General features: G+C 40.2%; 1 protein-coding gene across 2 annotated transcripts in view; it reads right to left on the bottom strand.

Moving 5' to 3' along the window:
* scfd2 (sec1 family domain containing 2) overlaps window positions 1–9,159 on the bottom strand; it is an 89,421-nt gene extending 80,262 nt beyond the window's left edge. For both annotated transcript variants that reach the window (XM_008336239.3, XM_008336231.3), the window contains exons 1-3: window positions 8,346–9,159; window positions 8,039–8,207; window positions 652–779 (exon numbers count right to left, since the gene is read on the bottom strand). In XM_008336239.3, coding sequence (XP_008334461.1) covers window positions 652–779; window positions 8,039–8,207; window positions 8,346–9,159 — 1,111 coding nt within the window. The remainder of the gene's footprint in view (window positions 1–651; window positions 780–8,038; window positions 8,208–8,345) is intronic.
* Window positions 9,160–22,589: the final 13,430 nt, after the last annotated feature.

The raw sequence follows: 22,589 nt of genomic DNA, 5'->3' as shown, positions 1-22,589 counted from the left end.
AGTTGCTTGGCATGAGTGTTTGAGGTGTGTGTGTGCATACGTGTGTGACCTCAAACATATTACAACGTGCTTGTTAAGAGAAACAAGACCTTCCTTACCCTCTCTCAGATTATAGGAGCAAAGGGAACCGCACAGCCCCTCCCTCTTAACATCCTCTCTCTGCCAGATGCTAACCTGCACATTAACTGAGTGTGTGTGTTTGTGTATGAAAAAACAGTACATCTGTGACTCATGGAGAATCTTAAAGGTGAACAAGCATGAGGCCACTGTATACTTGTGCATGCAATGACTTTATTTTCGCGTGCCTACACATATTTTTATCCTTGAATGCAGCCCCCCGCTCCATTAACTGACAACAAAAGTTTTCGTAAGCAGCATGTGTGCAAAGAGAACATGTGTATGTGTGCGTGCGTTTGAAAGTGTGTCAGAGAGCCAACATGTGGTTCGGATTTCCTCTGTGGCCACATAGGCAAATTTGCTGAAGAGAGTACAAATCTCGGTAGGAGGCGCTAGAGCTCTCCACCAAAAGCCCACAACACTCAATCAACCTTCTCTCCAGGAACTCAGAGATTGACTCACATGTTCACTAAACATAGCACTTGTTGCGAACAGGTTTGTGTTTTTCTAAACATATGTCGTTCTGTTTCATACCCATAGTCATCTTGATGGGCAGCTTCTCTTTACTGGCCGCTTCCACCAAATGTCTTCGGACCTCCATCACTCCCTCTTTATGTTTACTGGTCAGCATGGCCTCCCACAGGGACTGTGCTACAGGTGACCTGAGAAGGAGAACAATCATGTCATCATGAAAAAAAAAACTCCCAACAACACAGAATAAGACAAAATAAGAAGTATATCTTTTGAGTTTAAAGAAAAAAGTTACTATGAAATACTGCAGGTCAATCAAATAAATAAACAACTGAAATGAGAAATTAACTATTGCAGAAAAAAAAACTGTGACAGCAATCTAAAAACAGTGATGTATTTGCACATATATAACGGTTGTTACGGTAACACACAAAGTTAACAATACATATTTTCTGGAAGATATTGAATTTGCTTCTGGTGGAATGCAGGACATTTATAACCAGCTAACAGTCAAAAACAGTTTCTCTTTGTTTTTGCTTTTTTTTCTGAGAAAGTCAACACCAAATGACAACAAGCATGGACGTGATGGAAGGCACAAGAGTCCACTGCTGAGTATGGCGACTCCCCTATGGGACGCCCAACAGGAATAAGCAGAAATTAGTGAAAAGAAGATAAGGAATGTTCTCAATGTAGCTTAAATACTTCCTCATTCCTCCAGGCTGCTGAGAACTACGTCAACAACGCAACGGGACAGTGGGGGGACCTGGGTTTCTCCTGATAGCATCTGAGTCTCTTGTCTCATTATCCACTAGGTTATGCAACATCTCTCAAGGGAGATGGAGGACAAGGCATGAGTGTAAGAGTATTAACCTCTGCCATGAAAATAGATCTCCTTAAGTATTTTCATGATACAATTACATACTTCTGAGCTGACAAACGTCTCAACAAGTGACTTGTTAACATCACAGTTTCATGAACGGTCATGTGTTACATTGAACTGTTGAAGACATTAACTTTGTATTTGTTGGATTCAAAGTGAACTGACATTCAACATTATTGTCTCTAGCCTTTAAAGCTGCAGTGACAAGGGGACATAACATTATTCACGTACACTCAGGAGAAACCAGAAAGTGAAAAGAAAATTAGACAAAGAGAAAAAAAAGTGGACCGAGGGAGGAGGGAGCTCGTTGACAAATCGACTGTTTTTTTTTTTGTTTTTTTCTTAAAAAAAAGAAACTTTTTTCTTCTCTCGCCTTTTCTGCTTTCTAACTGCTGCCATGTGTTTAATATCAGATGTAATCCGTTCCAGACTTTGGGCTGGGGCTAGATGGGGAGGAGAGGGGCTCACATTGGGACGCCCGCCATCTTCACAATAGAAGCAGACACAAAGACCAGAAAACACCAGCGTCAAGACAATGTTGTAAAATCTGATACAGTTTTACCAACTTTCCTCTTTTTTTGTAGGAGAATAAATCTGAGACTTCATGTAACTATGTTTGTTTACTTAAACGGTGATTAAGATGTGCACATGAAGTACTGCAGCTATTGCTCAAGTGCTGAACCATGGGTGTTACTCCTTAGGAAAATCCATCATAACATAATCTTCAATGCATTCAAACTCTTTCACAATCATTTGAACTGATCAATCCAACATATCCATCACTGCTGGAAAGCCAAATGATGCTGTCACATGACATGGACCACTAAAGCAGCTGGGACAGAGGATGCATACAGTATGTACACACACAAAACACTGTACATCCGTGTGTGTTCTTGGAAGACTGAAGCCAAAAGCAAACTGTGAATAAAATATGTTTCTCGTTTGGCCGTTTGCCCACAGAGCTCTCTGAAAGCTCAGTCCCATGACGCCTTCCTCGGGCCATTTGGTCAGAGATCGGCCGGGGTTTCAGCTGGGTGAGGGGACGGGGTTTATAGTGAAAGGGTGTGAGACAGGGTCTACAACCAGCCAGAGAGCTTGTTGAGCAACCACCCATCTTTAAAATAGGGGAGGGGCCAGTGTTGTAGGTCGCGTGTGCGTGGCCATGTGCGAGCCTTAAGTGCAGTATGGCTCTGTCTTTGGGGAGGGGTGCTCAGACGCAGACTGAAGGGGGCACTGTTGTTCCTGACTTGTATACATCACAGTTGGCGTCCCCTCTGATATGCTTGGACAGCCTGGTTAAGCATGAGTAGAAAGTTTGGCCGTTTTGTGACCAAACCAAACATATGAACACAAGACATTTAATGAACGACGCTCTCTGGAAAACACAGTCGGATGCAAACACTGGAGCTCTAACCTCTGTATGTATGTAAAAACTGCATGCACTACATGACAAATCACACACATATGTGCCTGTTTAAGCGATGAAATACCTCTGGCCCCGTCCAAGTCATTAATGATGTGAGGATGAGGAGGGGGCAGTTTTCCTGGAAGTGTGTGATACAGCAGAAAAGAATGGCTCGAACAGTCTGACTCAGGCTTTCATGAATTTACTCTGTATTTGGTTTCACCCTTTCCCCACTTCCCTTATTACAACTTTGTATTTATTTATTTTTTTTAACTGTGACTACATGGAAAAGTTATATGTTTTATGAGTCACATCCAAATTATAGTACACACACTAAACTAACGGAAAGGGAGGAAGTTTCTTTAACAGGCTCATGTACTTTAACACAAACTAACAACCCTGAACTATGCACTGTGTCTTATTTATGATAATAATAATTATAATAAAACAACAACATCAGCAACAATCATCATAATAATAATAAATATTTTTTTAAATGTGAAACTTTACTTGCTATTATATAATCAAAAAGGTTCATCTCATAGTTCAATGACAACTAACTTTGACTCAACTTTTCTCTGCGTATTCAAACACTTAGCAAACTACTACAGATCACAGCTTATAATTGCCCTAAACAGTTTTTTGGGTTTAACAACATCTGTACAACATGACACATCTGCAAACAACAGAACTCCTTGGAGCATGTTAGAGCAACCTTAATTAAATCAAGAGAACTCTGTGTCACACTGCAAATCTCGTCTGTATTTGCGTCCTAATGCAGATGACTCACATTATCTGTTTTATTTTTTAACAGGCTTTCGTGCAAAATTACAGTTCTGTGCAGGGTCGGCCTCATCCTCCCGTAAAGTCATTTATGTAGTGTTTAAATGGGACAGAAAGCAAGCTGGTTTCCTGTAAACATCCTTGTGTAGCAGTGAACATGACATTAGTAGGGAGGAGGGGAGTGGACCAAAACCAGACCTGGCCTTGAGTGTTGTGTCCTGGATAAAAGGACAAATGACCCAGCAGATTTATGGAGTGAAAAAAATGAACCGAGGAGTTCAGCGGGAACTAAGGGGGTGGACGGAAGAAACTAAACACCAACAAAGATGTAACAGGAACTTCACTTGGTCAGAGCTTATTTAGTATTTATTAAGTTATTACTCCGTGAACATGCAATCTTCTACCGACTTTCCTGCACCACTTAATGTACCACATATGTTTAATAGAGAAATATTAATAAATAGAACAACATTAGAATACATTAGAATAAATGAAGTACTGTGAGTATCCAGACTATATACATACGCAATTAAGTAGAGAAACTAAAAAGTTGCAAATAAACAGGGAGACAATATTAAAAAGAAAGGACCAGAGGATCCTGGTCTGGAAATCTGAAACATCTGTGGCTAAGCCTCCAACTCTGCTGCACTTTCTATGAGAAACTAACTGATAACAACTATTTGGATGGAAAATGACTGAAGCACCATGGAATCTTCTTGTGTGCAATATTTTTGACTGACAAATGTGAAATATTGTCTTAATGTGTTGAATTCTATTTCATTCTCAGGTTTTATTACAGTAAATTAGAGACTGTTTCATACATATAGGTTTTCAATATACATTTTTACGTTGTTTTCTATTGTGTAATCAATTTTTTTCATTTAGTGTGTATCCAGAGTTTTTCATTCATTCACTCCATTAGATTGAAAATTATAAAATGTGATTAGTGCTGAAAAGCTCAAAAAAAATGCAAAACAACATTTGGTCATTATCCAAATACTTATCTTTTTTTATCCTCAATCATCTCAGGTTTTACCTGTGCAGACAGACTTGCATTAACTTTGCTAAAATAAACATGGCCATAAAATTTTGTTCATTTAAAAACGCCAACTTCCTTTGTGCAACTGTACAACGCAGCTTCAAACAAACCCTCAGTTCGTGAATAACAGACAGACCTGTGTGAGAGCTAACATTATGTTCCAGTTAATGGCAGGTTGTTTAAAAATAACAGAGTCAGTATTTTTCAAAACATACCACTGATATTAAAAAAACTGCCCAGTGCCAGCGGTGAAAAATGAGATGGTCTTTAAAATGAGTTGTTTTTCTGCTTGAGGAGAGACAATTGATTTTTTTGCTCAAATTATTATTACAAGTAGTATGCAACAGAAACCTGTAAAACCAATTGGTAGCGACATACCTCTACATGATGACTGACTCAAAGGCATGTACTATTGTCCAACGCAGGGGAGCCCATGCGATCTATTGGGAGATCAAAAAGGGAGTACTTGTAGTAACCTAATGAGATTTAGATAGCTACACGCTTTTATTCAAAGTACCTCAACATAATGTGTATATACAAAGTATATTCAGTTGATATGAGTAAATATATTTAATATAATCGAAGTAGGTAGATCATTTTAGCCTAGTAATATGAAAGTAGCTCCATGCCAAAAAAATTTGGACACCTCTAGTCTAATAAGCAAATGGTTCATGTTGCAGAGGTCTTGTAATAGTATTTTTTAAACATGTTCATGGCCAGAGCAATGTTTCCTCTTTTGCTTTTTGCTATGTAAAACCTCAGCTGAGTTTGTAAACAAGTGCTGTACCTATTAGAAAACTCTGTGAAGCCTAGATTCATGAGAATTGCGATTGAACAGTGCCTCCACATATAGAAACAAAACAATCGCTACTACAGAAGGAACCACCACAAAAAGTTTTCATTACCCTTCCTTCATTGGTGGTTAGTTAAAGACAGGGTCCCAGTCTATAGTTGTCTGTGATTTGCTTTCTCATCAACAAACTACCATCTCTGCAACTCTACTATTGCTTTATGGTCTGAACTGGAATACATATGCAAAGCGTATTATTCACGGTCATGTTTCCCAGCTGGGACAGAAATAGGTGTTGTCCCTCCTCAGTGGTACATAGGCAGAATCTGCAGGGCAGATCTGAGGCGATGGCAGCCTTGCAGTGTTTTCTCATGGCAGGGTGCGGTCAGTAACTCTGGCTGGCTCACGCTCAGCAGCTCCTGAGGACTGAACCCAGAGCACCTTGGCCACCCGTACTCACTTCTACCCACATGCACATTGCCTACCACAGGATCAGTGTCCAAGTCAGCCAGACGATGGTGGTGCAGGGTTCAGTCTGAAACTGAAGGAAACTTCATGCCCTCTGCCAGTGGGGTACGAGTCTGTCTACAGATCAAAAGGGTTGTGCAGCCAAGCACTACAAATTATACTGACTGGACTGCATAAGAAACCTGACCACAGACATTTAAGCGGGCGTACAAAAGGACACTGCCGTTGCCACTTTCACTCAACATCCTTTTACATGTGCACACTGCTTCCTGGTTAGCTGCGAGGGAGAGACGCCATAAAACCTAACCGTGTGAAGTGTGTGTCATTAGCTTGTGCAGAAAGTCTATTTAGCATTATTTAAAACCACAAAGCCAATGTCCATAGGTTATAGGATACAGGAATTTACGGCAGGTTCTGGGAGACAATGTGACAGTAATTGCAGAGAAAGTGTGATGTCCTGTCAGCAGAGCTTGGATCAACAACCCCCACATAATGCTAAGGAAACAGTAATCTACAAAAATATCGTGCGATTACAAAAGGAAAAAATCCAGAGGTTGACTTCGTTCTGTAACTAATATTTAAAGGTTTCAGCCGCAAAAACAAAACCTCACAAATACACTGTGGGTTTGGGCTAAAAATAACCTGACAAATCATAGGTGTATAAACATCTAGTGGGAGAGGACTCATTATATAGACAACTAAACCACCAGGAGCCTCGTGCTTTGAACAGCTCACATCATGCGCAGTCCTTTTGAAAAACATTTCCTTCTGGATATTTCTGTTGAATAGGATGAGATTTGTGCATTCAGAAACAAAGCACTCCAAGAGTCCTGGTTTGGAGACATTAGCGTAATAGACATTACCCTTTAATGTGAGCTATACTTTTAAATAGATTTGGATGAAGACGGAAGTCTGGGATTCTTTTTCCCCAGTGCATCGGCAGCACTTCAATCTCCTAAACTTTTGTGATAAGGCTGAACTCAACCCTTTGTTCTGAGATAGCAGAGACAATAACATCGCCACTGACTGCAGTGTCCTTGATCAGACGCATACTCCATACAAACACAGCAGCCAATGCATTAGTTCCATGTGTTTGTGACCCAGCAACTGATAGGACTTACAATATCTGAAGCTCACTGATAAGAACCCAACTGACTTTATATATGTTTTCTTTGGTTAGAAGTTTAGGACCAGTGATTGGGACTACTGCTGCTGGGACCTCACTATCTGAGCTGAGACAAATAACTATTTTATCTTCATGATCATCCTAGAAAGGAGTGTTTGATATAGACTCACCGACACTGACACTTTCTTTCCGATTCCAATTCTTAGGTACCTATGTGCGACTTGCCATTTACAATATTTTTGGGGATTGATAGACGTATTTAATTAATTAACGTATACATAAACTTATACATAAACTAAAGTGTTCTTTAGTGTAAAATTTTACTCTCAATAAGTAATCATGAAACATTTCCCATGATTTCTCTTCAGTTGTGTGACTGAAACGATGATGAAAATTGGTTCCTGTGCCCCTAACTTGTGCAACAAGTCTGAAGAGAAGTTGAGAAGTCCAACTTAAGATGGACATTAAACTAAATGTCAGTTGTCAAACTAATTGCTGCTTTAGGGTTAGCCAGCAGCATGCTAACCCTCTCCTACATAGGATGCTGGTACAACTTCACCTCATAAAAACACATACATATTGTGGAGAGTGGTAGAGTATTAGGAAGCAATAAACTGGGGTAGTCACAAAACACACTATACAAAAAGCAAGTACATTTTTTCAAGATTTGGCTTGACTTTTGTATGGAGGACGTGCAGATTCATGCTGCCTGCTCTGCACACAAGTGGCATTTGGGATGTTTTGCATTTATTTGCAAAATTTGAATATAATCTGTAGAACAGCAATACTTGGAGGTAAACTATGTTAGATGTAGATGTTTAGACCACAGAACTGTAATAGAGATGTAAGATTTCACAGACACAAAGACAAATTACAGATTTTAAAATTAGCTCATATTTGGTCTTCAGTAAAACTGTATATACTATATATAAAGCTGTAAGTGGACAGGATTCACTCACTGGGTTTGTGCGAGACAGCCTGGTGCGAGGATGTTCTGGGAGTGCGGGGTGCGCTGTAGAGTGGTGAGTTCCAGCATGTCCACCTGTATATCCGTCACATGACCTGGCAATGGTTTGAGCACAGTCAGAATCTTCTCAGCCAGGTTGTCACCATGATGACCAACGGCTCCTGAAAGTAATCAAAATATCATTTGTAACTTAATAAATTCCCAGGTTGTTAGTATCAATAAATGTTTTCAGTAGTTTGATGAACATGTGATGTTTCGTTTTGTAGTTTAAGCTATAGTTACTAAACAGGAGCCTTCACCTGTAATATCCATTGTTCGGTCCACAAAGATGACAGAGGCTTTATTAGGGGCTGTTTTTCTTCGATTCTTGGCCTGATGGTGATTGGCCAGCTCAGCGGCTATGAACCGACTCATTGGTCCAACAGCGAAGCTCTCCTCCCTGGTACCTGTTGCTTCAAACATTGTGTTTAAGGCTGAAGCCAAAGACTTTATTTCAATCTGTAGCTCAGCGGGAAGGGAGTTCATGTCTACATCTGTCAGGCTCCCAAATTTTTTCTTCTCTGGCCGTTTTGCATTTATTTCTCCCAGGTCATGAGACAACAGTGGGAAAAGGTGGGCAAACGTGGGGGTCAGAAGTAACTGTTGTGATACAGGAGTGAGAACCACAGGGACGTGCATGACTTCAGCTGTGTAGTTCATATTTCCCATCCACTCACACAGCTTTTCTTCAAACTGCTCAAACACTGGGGTTCCATCCAGGTCTCCTGACACATTGTTGGCGAGAAGGTGGACAGAGTGGGGGACAGTGGTGACGACGACACAGTACTGGAAGTGACTGAGGGATATGATGTCTTTAATTATGTCCACCGTTCTCCCCTTAAGCAAAGTGCTAACAACAAACACGGCTTTAGGCTCGTTCTTAGCGCAGGCTTCGAAGCTGGACAGTTGTTTTATGTTCCTGGCTCCTGCCTCCAGTAAAGCTGCAGCTCCACCACTCCAGTGAAGACTCTCTGCGCACTTGTCATCCATAAAAACAACAGCTTTCTTTACCTTTGACAGCACCTTCTCCCATATCTGGAGCGGAAATCGCAAAAAGTCCTCCGCTGTCAACATGTCGTCGGTTTTCAGATAAGGCTAAGGAGAAAAAATATTACAGACACGACATGAATATCACCTGCAACAAACTGACAACTACACATACACAGTGTCTCTCTGCGGTGACGTGGACAACACGCGTCGCAGAATTAATACGTCAGCACAGCCGTTCCTTGTTACTATAGCAATAATACTGTCTAAAACGCGAGAATAATAGTGAAAAATCAGGGTCTCAAGGTGTGAAGTTTCAACAATTAATGTCTGACATGAATTGGAAGTCGTTTTTTTTTTAGTTGTAAATGGTGATGTTTTTCGTTAGTTCCACTGTGTTGTACTGCATTGAAATAATGACGTATTATTTTGTCTTTTGCACGATGTAGCTATAATATTATTATTAATAATACTAATAATATTAATATATAATTAAGAACACATTTTGTACTTTAATATACTATATATGAATATTATTATTATCAAATTATGTATTATAGACAGATAGATAGATAGATAGATAGATAGATAGATAGATAGATAGATAGATAGATAGATAGATAGATAGATAGATAGATAGATAGATAGATAGCCTGTCATGTGGAACGTTACGAAGTACTTTGTTGCTCATTGAATAAGCTGCCAGACCATGACAATAGACAATAGTAGTAGTCTTTGCCTCTAAAAAAATTGTAACACATCTTTTCCATGACAATACTTTACTGTTATGTACATGAAAACTTCAATACTTTTATTGTTTCAGTTGGTTTTTTTTTTTTTTTTTGTCTTTTTTCCGAGTTAAATGAAATCTGAATCTTATAGAACTGGTCACTTTGTTTGTTGATTTAGAGCCATGGTGTCGCCACAGGAAGTTGCATTGTATAATGAACAAGCCAGTATTGTGAGCCTTCTGAAAAACAGCTTTTGATGCTCTTGTTACAATACAAATGAATATTAACATCATTCTTGTTGTTTTCACGACCTGTCAAATGAAACAAAAACGTTCACAGACATTTAACCATCTCTAAAGTAATAAGGATTTATGTTTGAAAGTAAACAGTTCTTGCACTGTGAAATGATCTTTATTTAGTGTATTCTAAGAGAGAAAGAAAGTAGGAATGGAGGATGAGAAGAGGAAAGAAGGTTGAGAAAAAAGAGAGTAGAGGAAAAGGAGGGAGGGGAGAGAAGAAGAAGCAGGCATGGTGAAAGGAGAGGAGAATAGAAGAGAGGAGAGGAGAGGAGCTCACTGTGTCGTTTGTTCCCACAGACATTTAAGCTCCAAGCAGCTACTAGCAACTAAGCTCTCTTCTTGAGATAAAGCCAACCCTAACACAGAGAGTGTCTGTGCTGTCCATACAGAAACAGGAAGTACAGAAGAAGGATTCAATGGTCTTGAAATCTTATGAAAATCAGTTGTAAACAAAGGGTGGTATATTACAGGGTGAGTTAATGACAAATAAGATAATGCCAGTTCTGAACTGCAGGATGTCAGGTTATGACCCAGTGGAAAAATTAAAAATATATACAATATGGTTGGTTTTTATTACATAGTGAAGTTTTTTTTAAAACTGTGACTGTTTTTTTCTGTGTAGATTCATTCCATTTATTTTGCTACATGCACTTGTCTTTGAGACATTTAATTTATGAATTGTTATGAAAAGTTACTGTACAGTTCAGGATGAATTCAGAAAGTAAAACCCCACTTAAACAATGCCGGTTATAATTAAAAACCATTGAAGAAGTGGGAATGGAAGTGTGGTAAACGACTGCTGTCTGCCTTAGCTCCAGAAGGCACTGATTAGACATTGAGAAAAACATCCTCCTTCTGCTCCTGTTTCCGCCATTGATTGCTGCTTCTAGGTAGGTCACACACTGTTTCCCACTCACTGTCACTGTGAGTTTCTTCACTGCTCTGTAGCTTAGATTTCATTCCCCATCATAGCCAAAAGCCCACAGGGCAGAGGCAGATAACGGTTGGTTGATTTTGTGTCTGTTTTATCAATGATGGACCTAATACCATCTGTTTGCTCTAATCCTAAACTGGTGTTGTCGTAGAGGATATCAGCAAGAGGGGAAAAAAGGATGAAGAAGAATACAGGGAAATGGGTTTTCCTGGATTTTAAATGAGAATCTAATCATAAACTATAATAGTGTTTTCCATTGTCAAAATTATTGTTTGGATTAGGTTTTAGGTAATGTAACCTGACTCTAACAGGTCTATAAATGGGGAATATAAACACTGAAACATACCTGGGTCATCAAAGAGGACGGTCCCCAGTCTGCTTACATTAGCAGCAAAGCTCTTAAAGAGAGGCTCCAGGCAGCAGAGAGCCTTAAAGCCTGTGGGGGACAGGGCTGAGTTCATGGTGCTTTACAGCCCAGCTTCACTGTTCCATTATTTATGTATACACCTATGAGCAGCAGATGTCCGTCATGAAAGTGAACAGCGTTTAGTAACAGCGTGCCTCCAGCTTCTATTTATGGACCCGGTGCTCTTTGCCTTTGAGTGGTTCTGCTTATGTAAAAATACACGTCTGTCCCAGTTTGCTCTTATTTAGTTGAATAGTTGATAAGGACATCTCAAGGAGGTCCTCACAGAAGATTTCACTCTTGACTGTGTTTCCTTCAGTTTCTATCCCTTGGCCAGTTTGTCCTTCAGTGAAGGTTGGATGGATCAAAATGGAACGAAGATGTCATAGCGACTCAGAGACAAACACACATGATACAAAAGACATTATCACAAGATGGCTTTGCTTGGCTTTTAAATTGACTTATTTATACTTTATTAATATTTATTTTAATGTGGTTTGGTGCCATTGTCTTTAAAATATAACTAAATAACTTAATTTTGCCAGTAACACAAGAAGAAGTATTTCCTTGTTGTGCTCTTTTTTGTTTGTCGCAGTACAGTACATTTTTTCTTTGCATTGATTAAATCTGAATGACATAAAGAGGTTAGTGTCGTCTCCTGCTTCCTCCACAGCTCTCCCTCTCTGTTTCTCTCCCCTTCTCCCCCACCCCTCCTGTCGTTAGTGTTAATGTATGTATACACTGTACGTATGTATGCGCAAAATGGTGGGTGTGAATTCCTGTTGGTTCAAGGAGGCATAGTGACCTACATAAGGTGGTTTAATTTGGTAATAGACCTGTGGGGAATTGCATCAACATGGTAAATCAGATTATTATTGATATTGAAACTTTAAACTAAATTCTCATGGAAAATGATGGAAAAGTCCTCCTGAAGATATCCCTTTATCAATGATCTATGTTTATCATTTATGTTTCCAGATATAAATTATTTCCCAGATGTATGATAAATGTTGTATTTCAATGATTTTTTAAAAAACATTTTAGACTAATGTGATGCCTTCATTAGATGAATGAGTTAAATGGCACAAAAGTATTTGGGTCTTACTCATACATACTACACTTTTCATGTATCATCATCATCATCATCAAGTCTCATCTAAGCCTCTTTAGAACCAATCAACTGAAGACATGACGTGTGACGGTGAATGCCATAAAGTAGTTCCTGGTGATGAAAAATGTAAATAACGGCATGTGGGCTATCAATAAAACCTTTGGTATATGCTATTGTGTTGATGTACGTCACTGTAAACTGGGTCTGTACTGTTTACTGCTAGTCCGATAATGCAATAGTTGAAATCTGGCACTGTTCAAATCTGACAAAAATATCCAAACACAAGAGAAAGGTCTAGAAGAACGTTATTTTTCAGTCATCTACTAAGCAAATATATACTGTGAGAAGAAACTGGAACATCAATCATCCATTAGCTGGATTAATGAATCTGCTCAGTAAATGCAGTATTACTTTAAAAAATACCCTTTACTTTAGCTAGTAGATAATGTAATTATACTACAGTGACATTCCCTAATAATCCTGTCATCATAAATAAGGTTTTATTTGTCGAGCAGCAGAGTTAAAGAGTTCTGTTGTCTGCTCTGAAGTACTGTAGACCTTAGTCAGGTACTTTTGTGTGTGTGTGTGTATGTGTGTGTGTGGCTATTAATTCTTTGCATGTGGAAACTGAGATGTCCCTAGAGGAGGATAGAATTACTTTTTATCTGATTCTGCTAAAGTAGAATTATTTCTAAACTTTTAGTTTCTAAGTATCCACACAACAAAGAGAATTAAACCCAACATTAATTCTTTGCATGTGGAAACTGAGATGTCCCTAGAGGAGGATAGAATTACTTTTTATCTGATTCTGCTAAAGTAGAATTATTTCTAAACTTTTACCACAGAGTTTCTAAGTAACCACACAACAAAGAGAATTAAACCCAACACCACATATTTACACCACCGTCATCCTTACAATATTCTTCAGGGTTTATAATTAGGCAGTTATCCATGTTTCCATCTGCCTTTTTCACATGATTATTTAACCAGGTTTGTCCAATCGAGATACAAGATGAGACCTTGATGGACACTTAGTAATGAGTGGAGTGCAGCTCAGCTGTTTCAGGTGGTGAGCACCCTGGGAGACCTCACTCTGGACCACAGCATGAATTATGCAGCTGCGCAAATGACAAATGGCAATCTGATCATGTGTACGTGTTTGGAGAAGCTCAAGCATGTGGTATAAAAAAATAACACTCTGGAGTTGAAGGACAGAGGGGAACGTGCATGTGTGTGTGTTTGTGTGTGCGCAGATGTTACTGGACAGTGTATGGATCTGTGCCTCCTGTAGTGCCATCCAGATGTGGGTTCATCCTGTTGATCTAAGGAGAGAATCAGTCAGAAATCCAGGAAGAAGCCCTGGCTCCAGCACATGGATGAACATGTCATATCTTCATCTTCAAAGGCTCTAAAATAAAAAAGACCCCCCGCTCCCTTGCGTGCACACACACACACACACACACACGCACACACACACACACACACACACGCACACACACACACACACACACACGCACACACACATACTGCGTTGGAGCCACATGCTGCCAGGCCAAGTGATGCCAGAGTCTCTGCTACAACCGAAGTATCAAACATCACACCGTCTGCAGCTTTGAAAGGCATCTTTGAAGTGTATTTTTGTAGCGTTTATCTAAGCCCCTCCCCTTCTTTATGCTATAGGCCCTGCCTCCTTTTGTGATGCAAATATACAACATGATAAAAATAGCCCATGAAAAAAAAGGTGCTGGGCCAGCAGATTGTGCCAGAATAAATGTGCTGAACAGGCCGCCCTTAGGAAATGGAGCAGAGGAAGAGAAGAAGCTGCTGAAGAATTTATTTGTTTTATAGTAAGGTCACACGAAACGCTAAGTGTCACTGAGTTGTAATCTCACGTTCTCATTCCAGGGTCCGCAGGCATATTTTTGGTCAAGGTGTGTACTGCTGCTTTGAGCAAAGGTTATTTCCTTTTGCAGTAGTTAGTAGGTCAGAACGGTAGCAGTAACATCAAAGTGCACGTGAGTGTCCTTTAATTTGACACAGCTGCATTCAGAGATGTTAGCAGAGCAGATTTCCTAATCAAAGGGTCTAATGTAGGACTGCAGGTAAAGGTCAGCTCATGTAACTGCAGACATTTGACCTTTAGGAAGAAGAAGAAGAAGAAGAAGAAGTGAAATTAGTCTCAGACACATTTACACACAACAAAGTTCACCCTCTGCATTTACCCCAGCCCCGGGGAGCAGCGCTGCTTTCAGGAGCACCTTGGAAGTGAGGAGGTTGGTGCTTTGCTCAACACACCACAGCCAGCCAACCAGGACAGGAGGAGAACCTGGGACCTCTGATAACATTCCTGATCCTCCTACCACCACTGCAAACCCACAAGGAATCTTTAAAACATTAAAGAATATTAAAGGTTGCAGGTTCCCATCTCTTCAAAGAGTAAACATCAAAACTGAACCGCGTTCACTCCTGCAGTGGAGAACTTTTCTCTGTAAACGGCAACATATGACAAGCAGCCAGATAGTACTTTTTAACAAGAACGATAAACAACAGAAACACTCTGTCCTCTTAACTGGTGGTTACAACAGCAGCATGTGGCCCAATGTGAGGTTTATCAGCCCCATCTAAGCCCTTCTAGCTGAAAGTTCTGTGAAATATTAGCATGAGAGAGAAAGCCACGCAAGAACAATCAGCTGCAATTAGCTGTCGGCCATTAGCTTTCTCATACACTGCCGAGCATGGAACTCCAGTTCTCATCGTTGACTCAAATCAGCACAGGTAGAAACAATTACTCACGCACACTGATGTCCGTGGCATGTGTGCAGAAGCTGGTATTTTTGTTTGTTTGTGTTTGTGCGTAGTACACAACAGCAGCACCGATTAGTAGTAATAGTTTTTTTCTCATTCCTAAATCAAGTAGAGCATTTTAATAAACAAACAAAGAAAATCATTTTAAGTCAATTGACAGAAAATGACCTCAAGGACAAAATTTATTATTTACATATACTCCTGGACCAAATGTCGGAGGTTTATGGACCGGAAATGGCCCCCGATCCACAAGTTTGAGACTCCTGCTTTAGTCTTTGGGTTGTCTGACACCATACATTTATTTATTTGGTCATGAATCCTTGTGTTGGGTATTTGATATCATCCAGATTTCATCATTTAACACTTTTATATGTGCTGCTGTATAAGGAAAACGCCTGCAGGCATTTTTGACTTCACCTCAGGCTGTTCTCTCACTGACTGCTCAAAGTTTATATGTTCATGTGTGAGTCTTCCTCTGAATGTCCCAGTGTCTTAGGTATCAAAGACCCTGCTGTGTCAGTCTTCCACAGTGAGAGATTCAGCCCCTTCAACTCTGCAGAACTTGTCTCTGAACAGAGAGGAAGATTTTCTCCATTTCACTTACAAAACAGGAGAACCTGATTCTCCCTCAACATTCAATGTGCTGCTCTCTCTCTCTCTCTCTCTCTCTGTCTCTCTCTCTCGGGTTTCAATTTTTGTTCTTTATGTTAGTGAAAACAGCTTTCAAGTCCTTTCTCTTGTTAAAGGTCTTTGTGGAGAAAACGAGAAGCGGATGGTATCCAGATGTGAATGAAAGTTTGTGTCTTAACTTCTCAAAGGGATGTGCCTTTGTGTGTGTGCGTGGATCTGTGTGTACGTGTGATCTTAGTGCAATGTGTTTTAGAACCTATAATGGTGTTTGGTCACATAAAATGTGAGCATTATACCAAGTGGGACTATTAGCTGTGAATCCAAGCGTTTGACTCAGTCAGTTTTATTGATGGGGGAGTTGGGGGGGCGGGAGTCGGGGGAGAGGGGAGTAGGAATTGCTTCACGTTGTTGTTCTGGAGAAATGTAGCAACCTTTCTGTCTTAGCGGGGGTCGTAAAATATTTGGCTGGCTGGCTGGTTTTTGAAAGATATTATTGAATTTTTGGCTTGTCTTGTGTTGCACATATTGCACATTGATCCGGTACATTTAATACGCCTTTGTTATATTTACATGTCCATCCAAGTACAATATTTCCACTGAGTTGGAGGAGAGGTAGACTTTTATTTCCTATTTGATTTCCAGTGTCTTGGATTAACGCTTTCATACAAAAGCAGTCGTGATTCAAACTGGATTTTCATTGAGTTAATAAATTTTTATTTCTAGTCAATCTCCATCTGTCACAGAGCATTAGAGCTGTGACTGTCACATGTATTCATTCTGTTCCCTGATGATCATTAGAGATTTTGTGGGTTTAACAGGACATGTTTACCACTATTGTCAAACAGAATAGTGTTGCCTAATAGAATAAAGACCATAATTAAAGAGCTGTGTTGAGTAAACATGTCCTCTCTTTGTTTACCCCCACTGTTGATGATGGAGGAAATCTGAAAACCTATGGCAATCTAAAGGACCATTGGCACAGAGAGATGGATGGATGGATGGATGGATGGATGGATGGATGGATGGGTGGATGGATGGGTGGATGCAATGATGGGTGGGACTTTGGGTTTTTTGGGCTTTTCTGAACTGGATCAGTTTGATCACAGACACATTGCTTTTGTGGTGGAGAAATATGGTAAAATAATACGTAAAGGCCGTTTCAGAATACCAGGAAGACAGGCCCAGGCAAGAACAGGTCAAGCTGACCTGGGCAAATGAACATGTTTAGCTGGTTACTAGTCTTATGTTATGTAACATCTTGTTTGTCTATGTCTATAAAGAGGATCAGCATGTATCAGAAGGTGGGATTTGTTGGTTAATGTTCGTTGTTGGACCTGCCACGGTCACAAACCTTTACTACAATAAATCCCAGAGACAGAGAAGTGTGTCCTGATCTGCCTCATTTGTAGACATCTCTTTCTACAACATTTTCCTCTGTGGTTCTTGAACTGAACCAAAGTCCAAATAAGGTAATGTAAAGGAGCGACTTTGTTTGTTCCGCCTGTCTCCTGTTTATCAGTATTCCTGTCGTCTTCCACTCCCCTTCTTTGATGCATGTCACTAACTCCCACATTTCTAATTTATTCCACTTAGATGTTCAGTTCTCCACGTTGCACCCCAGACTCTACTGCATTCTTTTTTTGCATAGCTCCAAATGTTGCTCCACTTCTCTTTCCTTTGCTGTTTCATTTGGATGCTGTGCGTCCCCAGCTTGTCTCAGTCCATCTTGGTGTCTGTCTGTCTCTTCAGCTTCCTGCCCTGTCATCTTTTTTTCTGTGTTCCCAGTCCTGCTGTTTTCCTTTTCCCTAATTTTTCGTCTACGTGTGACTGAAATCAATCTGTATTCTGTCCTAATTCTTTTTTTTTTCACGTCTCAGTCGATCTGCCAAATCCTCACATCCTTCAGGGACTTACTGTTCCTAAGAACTCTGCCAGTGCTCTCCTGCAGGCTTTATAAATCATTTCCTTTTTAACTTCTCTAACACACACATGTGCAGTTTCTACACACATTGTCTCTGACATACTGGTGCTGTTCAGCCCTGGCCTTTGAGGTTTTTCTGGCATTATCAGAAGTCTTCCTTCCTGAGGTGTGTGGAGAAATGCCCAACAGGAACGCAGCACAACTACATTTAATATTTCCTAAAAAGGTGGTATTAATTGACCAAACTTTTAGTATTAATAATGATTAATGGTTTGAATTACAGTCACTTTAGTGGCGCTGCCCTCAACTGGTCCTGCTCTGGGACTCACCGTCAGATTTAATGAATGAAAAGACGATGCAGTTTAAACCTGAGATAACGCATCACGTTGTCAACTACATGATGAACTGAGACACTTCGGTGATGTCCTCAGGTCTTGGAGGCGTCTTCTAAAGAACTCTAAGGGTTTATCTTATCACTGAGGCTTTTAATCCTCCTCAATATAAGAAAATGGGAAAGGGAGACTCTGCTGTTTTTTTCCTCAATTTTTTTTATGCCCATTGAAAACTAATCCACGACTCACTTTTGGGATGTGATCCATGAGTTGAGAATTGTTGATTCAGTGATTCAGAGAAAATCCAGACACACAGAAGGAGAACATGCAAACATCATACAAACAGACCAGGGACTGATTGGGCCAACTCCTGATTCTGCTGTAAGGCAGGTGTGCTAACCACATACTGTCGCTGATATTTAAGGGATAATGTTCATTGTTTCTATGCTCTTTTATAAAACTCTACTGATTTCCAAGTTAAAGAGTTTAAAAGAATAGTTAAAAGAATAGAATTCCTTTAAAAAAAAAATTCCATTTTCAGAATCACAGGTTTCATTCAAAAACATATGCTTTCATCCATTTTATAAATGTAAGATCTATGAGTTCTGGCTTGCAACAAAGAAATAAATCCAACGAAAACTAAATAAAGATTTCCAACAATTACCAACAGCAGGCGTATAAAATTCCAGTGTATTTGGAATTGTATTCGCTTGTTATCCTATAAAATTTATATTGTGGTAAACAACAGAGAGCAATACAAAGTTAGCTGCACTCTATTGTTTATCTTTCTTTATTCCATCAATTACACACATTGGATTAAGGTGGTGCATAAAAAATGATATTGCCATTTCATCTGGTGCCAATGTTGCATCACAGATCTGAGTTGCTGCATCATTAACTGTCCTATAAAGCAGCATAGAGACAGCAGTGTGTGAGCAGAGAGAAAACCATAACACTTTGATGAACCATTACTGTTATTATCCCTCTGAGCTTCGCCAGCATTTGCAGGCTCACTCACCCAGACTCGCTCTCCTCTCACCAATTCCGTCCTCATTTACCAACAAGACCTTTCCTGACTCCCTGCCTATGCATCACTGAAACTAAAGATAGAAAATTGGCCTGTGTTGACCCGACACTGGGCGTGATGGACGACCTTACAGCAGGATTTACCACATCTGGTAGGAAGCAGTTCAGTTGGAGGAGTTTCACACCAAGTCGGAAGTTTTCAAGTGTAAGCTGGTGGGCGTCCAGAGCCACGTAGATGAGGGAGATGCAGCGCAGCCAGATAGTGCGAGCGTTACCTCTTGCATTCATTTCTCTCGGCAGCAAGAGTCCAAGCAGCGCCTCGTCAATGAGCCAGTCACTTCAAACACTTGGAAAACGAAGCTGTGCGTTTGGAAAAGTGCTTTGATCATGTTGTAGTCCTGACCATTTGTTTTTAATACGTCCATTCATCTTGTAAACGTGTGTGATCAGCTCACTTCCCTTTCATTTCTAAATATAAACCACAGCAGAGTTGCTAAATAAAAGCTGAAAGTTATCTGGCTAATTTTAGGAAACCCTTTAGCAATGTGACCACTTTAGGGTCATTGTGGGACTTTACTCCTGAAGGGGGACACACAGCAAGGTGAATTTCAATTGGACTATTTTTTATTTTTCTTTCCACAAAAGGGGAATACTGCAAAATACTAAATAAATACTTTTTTTAAAATTGTATTTCATTCATGTACAGCTATTTACAATGTTTTAATTATAGAAAAATCTTTTTTCTGTGTTTATTATTTGGCTGTGGCGCTTTGGCCCAGAGGCAATGTCTCTGTCATTGGTGTGGAACCCCAGGGTTCACCTCCTGGGCAAGTTCAAATCCCGGTTAGGGCGGTTAATACCTTCCAACTAAATAAATACTTTTTTTAAAATTTTATTTCATTCATGTACAGTTATTTACAATGTTTTAATGATAGAAAAATCATTTTTCTGTGTTTATTATTTGGCTCCTATGTAGAATAAAGCCAAATAATCTGAGAGTATGGCTCCTATGCAGAATAAAGCCAAATAATCTGAGAGTATGAAACAAACAAACAAACAAATCCTGAATTCTTTAATCAATAACTGAACTTTCTAAAATCAATAAAGAACATGACTTGAAATCAGAAATGGGCTCAGGTCAACACCCCTGCTCTGACAGAAGAATCCTGACAAGCTTTAGTAACTGTTTGACATTATATATATAATTTTTAATTTTCCTACAAAAAAATAAAAATAAAATAGCTAAACTCCTCAAGTTAGAATCTGGACACAGCAGTTACTGCAGTATAAGTAGTATACTGTAATACCAGGTGCTGCTGCTTCATGCTGTATATTTCCCACACCTTCAGTGCTTTCTCTCCAGGGTGTCATCTTTAATTCCACACAGTGTGGCCTTCAATGCCACAGGGATAAACACGAGCAAGGTTGAAGAAATAAACAAAACATTAGTTATGATGAAAACCATACACAAATGTAGGAACAAAAATGTTTTATGCAAATAGAAAAATTCTGATCCAGCATCTGCCTCTGCCTTATCTGGTGTAAGGCACACACACACACACACACATTCAGTGGGGGCAGTGAGCACACACACCTGAGGTGTACAGCTGTGCCGCACTGCTGAGCTGCTGGATGTCGAGGGAAGGAAAAGCTTTTCAGCTGTGTTATCACTGAGGATGTTGTTGTTTTATAGATTCCAACAAGAAAACATTTTTATTTTATTTCAGGCTTTAAAGTTCATCCCAAAGCTTCCACTGAGGCTGCATACAGTTACGTGCAGTATTAATACGAAGTCCTCAGGTCAGTGCATTCATATCTTTTTTCTATTATATTTTATCTTGCATAAAAATACAGCGTGCCCCCTCACACCACATCTCCTTCTGCTTTAAAAACACACGCAGGTCTGCTGCACAGCTGTGGCCTTCTCTGTTAGGCAACACACACTGACTTGGTTTAGGTTCAGGCATCCACTCTGTGTTTTTACTCTTTCAGTATGTGTGTCGTCACAGCTAACTTCCTCCTCATTTCTACTTCCTTCTCTGACATTTATCACTGTGCTTTTGCCAGCGCCGTCTCAGGTTCAGAAAGAAGCAGAGAACTCCTTTGACAGAGTGAAAGTCACCCAAAGACAATTTTGGAGTCTCAACATTACTGTCCTCACACTGCAGCAATAATGAAGTCAGAATGTACAAAGAATAACTGACATGCAGGAACAGACAGACATTAATTCTGCCCCGCATTTCCTTCGTGCACTCATTGTTGACCCATAGCTACTCGGCTGCTCCATTTTTAACTTTCTGAACAGCAGCCACAGATCACATATTTCTTCATCTCCATCACAGTTGACCTGAGACATTTCAGATTTGTTAACTTCAAGTTGCACATGTAAGGTATCAGGGTTGGATCAGGAGCGGAATTCATTCACAGTTCCTGCCCCTAACCCCACCACCACCACCACCACCACCACCCTCCACCTCAGCCAGTACACGCAGTACCAACTGAACTTGAACTAGGCAACGGATGATTCTATCTTTGGTAGCAAAAGCTGGAGTCTGGAGTCTGATAATAATACATTCTGGTGTCAGCTCGTGTTGGAACTCCACTGTTAATTAGCCTGCATGGAAATAAGTGCAAAATGGCAAAAATGACAAACTGAAATATCTCTCACTGCACCGTGCTCTGTTGAAACACTGCTCTCACACACACTGATCCTGCTCCTCAGCACTTATTCCACTGGAAGTTGCAGGTTTGAAATGTTGGACGATGGAGTGGATCAGTCGCTGAATGACGTCCACTGTTGTCCTCTACGTCAAGTGTGAGAAGTGGGACACTGAGACAGCTGCAGGCTCAGTGCAGACAGCGGCAAGGACATATGTGCGCCAGATACACACACACACACACACATAGAGGTGTCCACCATTGATCCTTTCTAATGTGACAGTCATAAAGTAGTGTGTCTTTGCTGCTCACACCTTCAGAGCACTGATGTGTGTGTCCTACATACTGGTCACGTGATCACAGTCACACCACATTACGACTAACCATGTGCAGTCACACACATACACAGCACACACGCTCACTCACATGCAGTTTTTTTTTACTGTTACATTGATTTATGGCGGTGCTCGTGGTATTTTTAGCCCAGACTGGAGGGAGTCACTGTTCATGTGTGGGCGGCGTATGTGTGAAAGCGAGTGAAAATAGATGCAGTTTTTCACAGCTTTTTTGTTTGTCGTCTGTTTGTCGTCTGTTGTGAGTGTTGCCGATGTAGAGAGCAGTGCCTCGCAGCCCCACATGTCCTGCGCTGATTCACACACACACA

This window comes from Cynoglossus semilaevis, chromosome 2 (genome assembly GCF_000523025.1).
Source record: "Cynoglossus semilaevis isolate Cse_v1.0 chromosome 2, Cse_v1.0, whole genome shotgun sequence".
Classification (NCBI taxonomy): Eukaryota; Metazoa; Chordata; class Actinopteri; order Pleuronectiformes; family Cynoglossidae; genus Cynoglossus; species Cynoglossus semilaevis.
The sequence above is the reverse complement of the archived record's forward strand: the minus strand, read 5'-3'. Positions and strand labels throughout refer to the sequence as shown.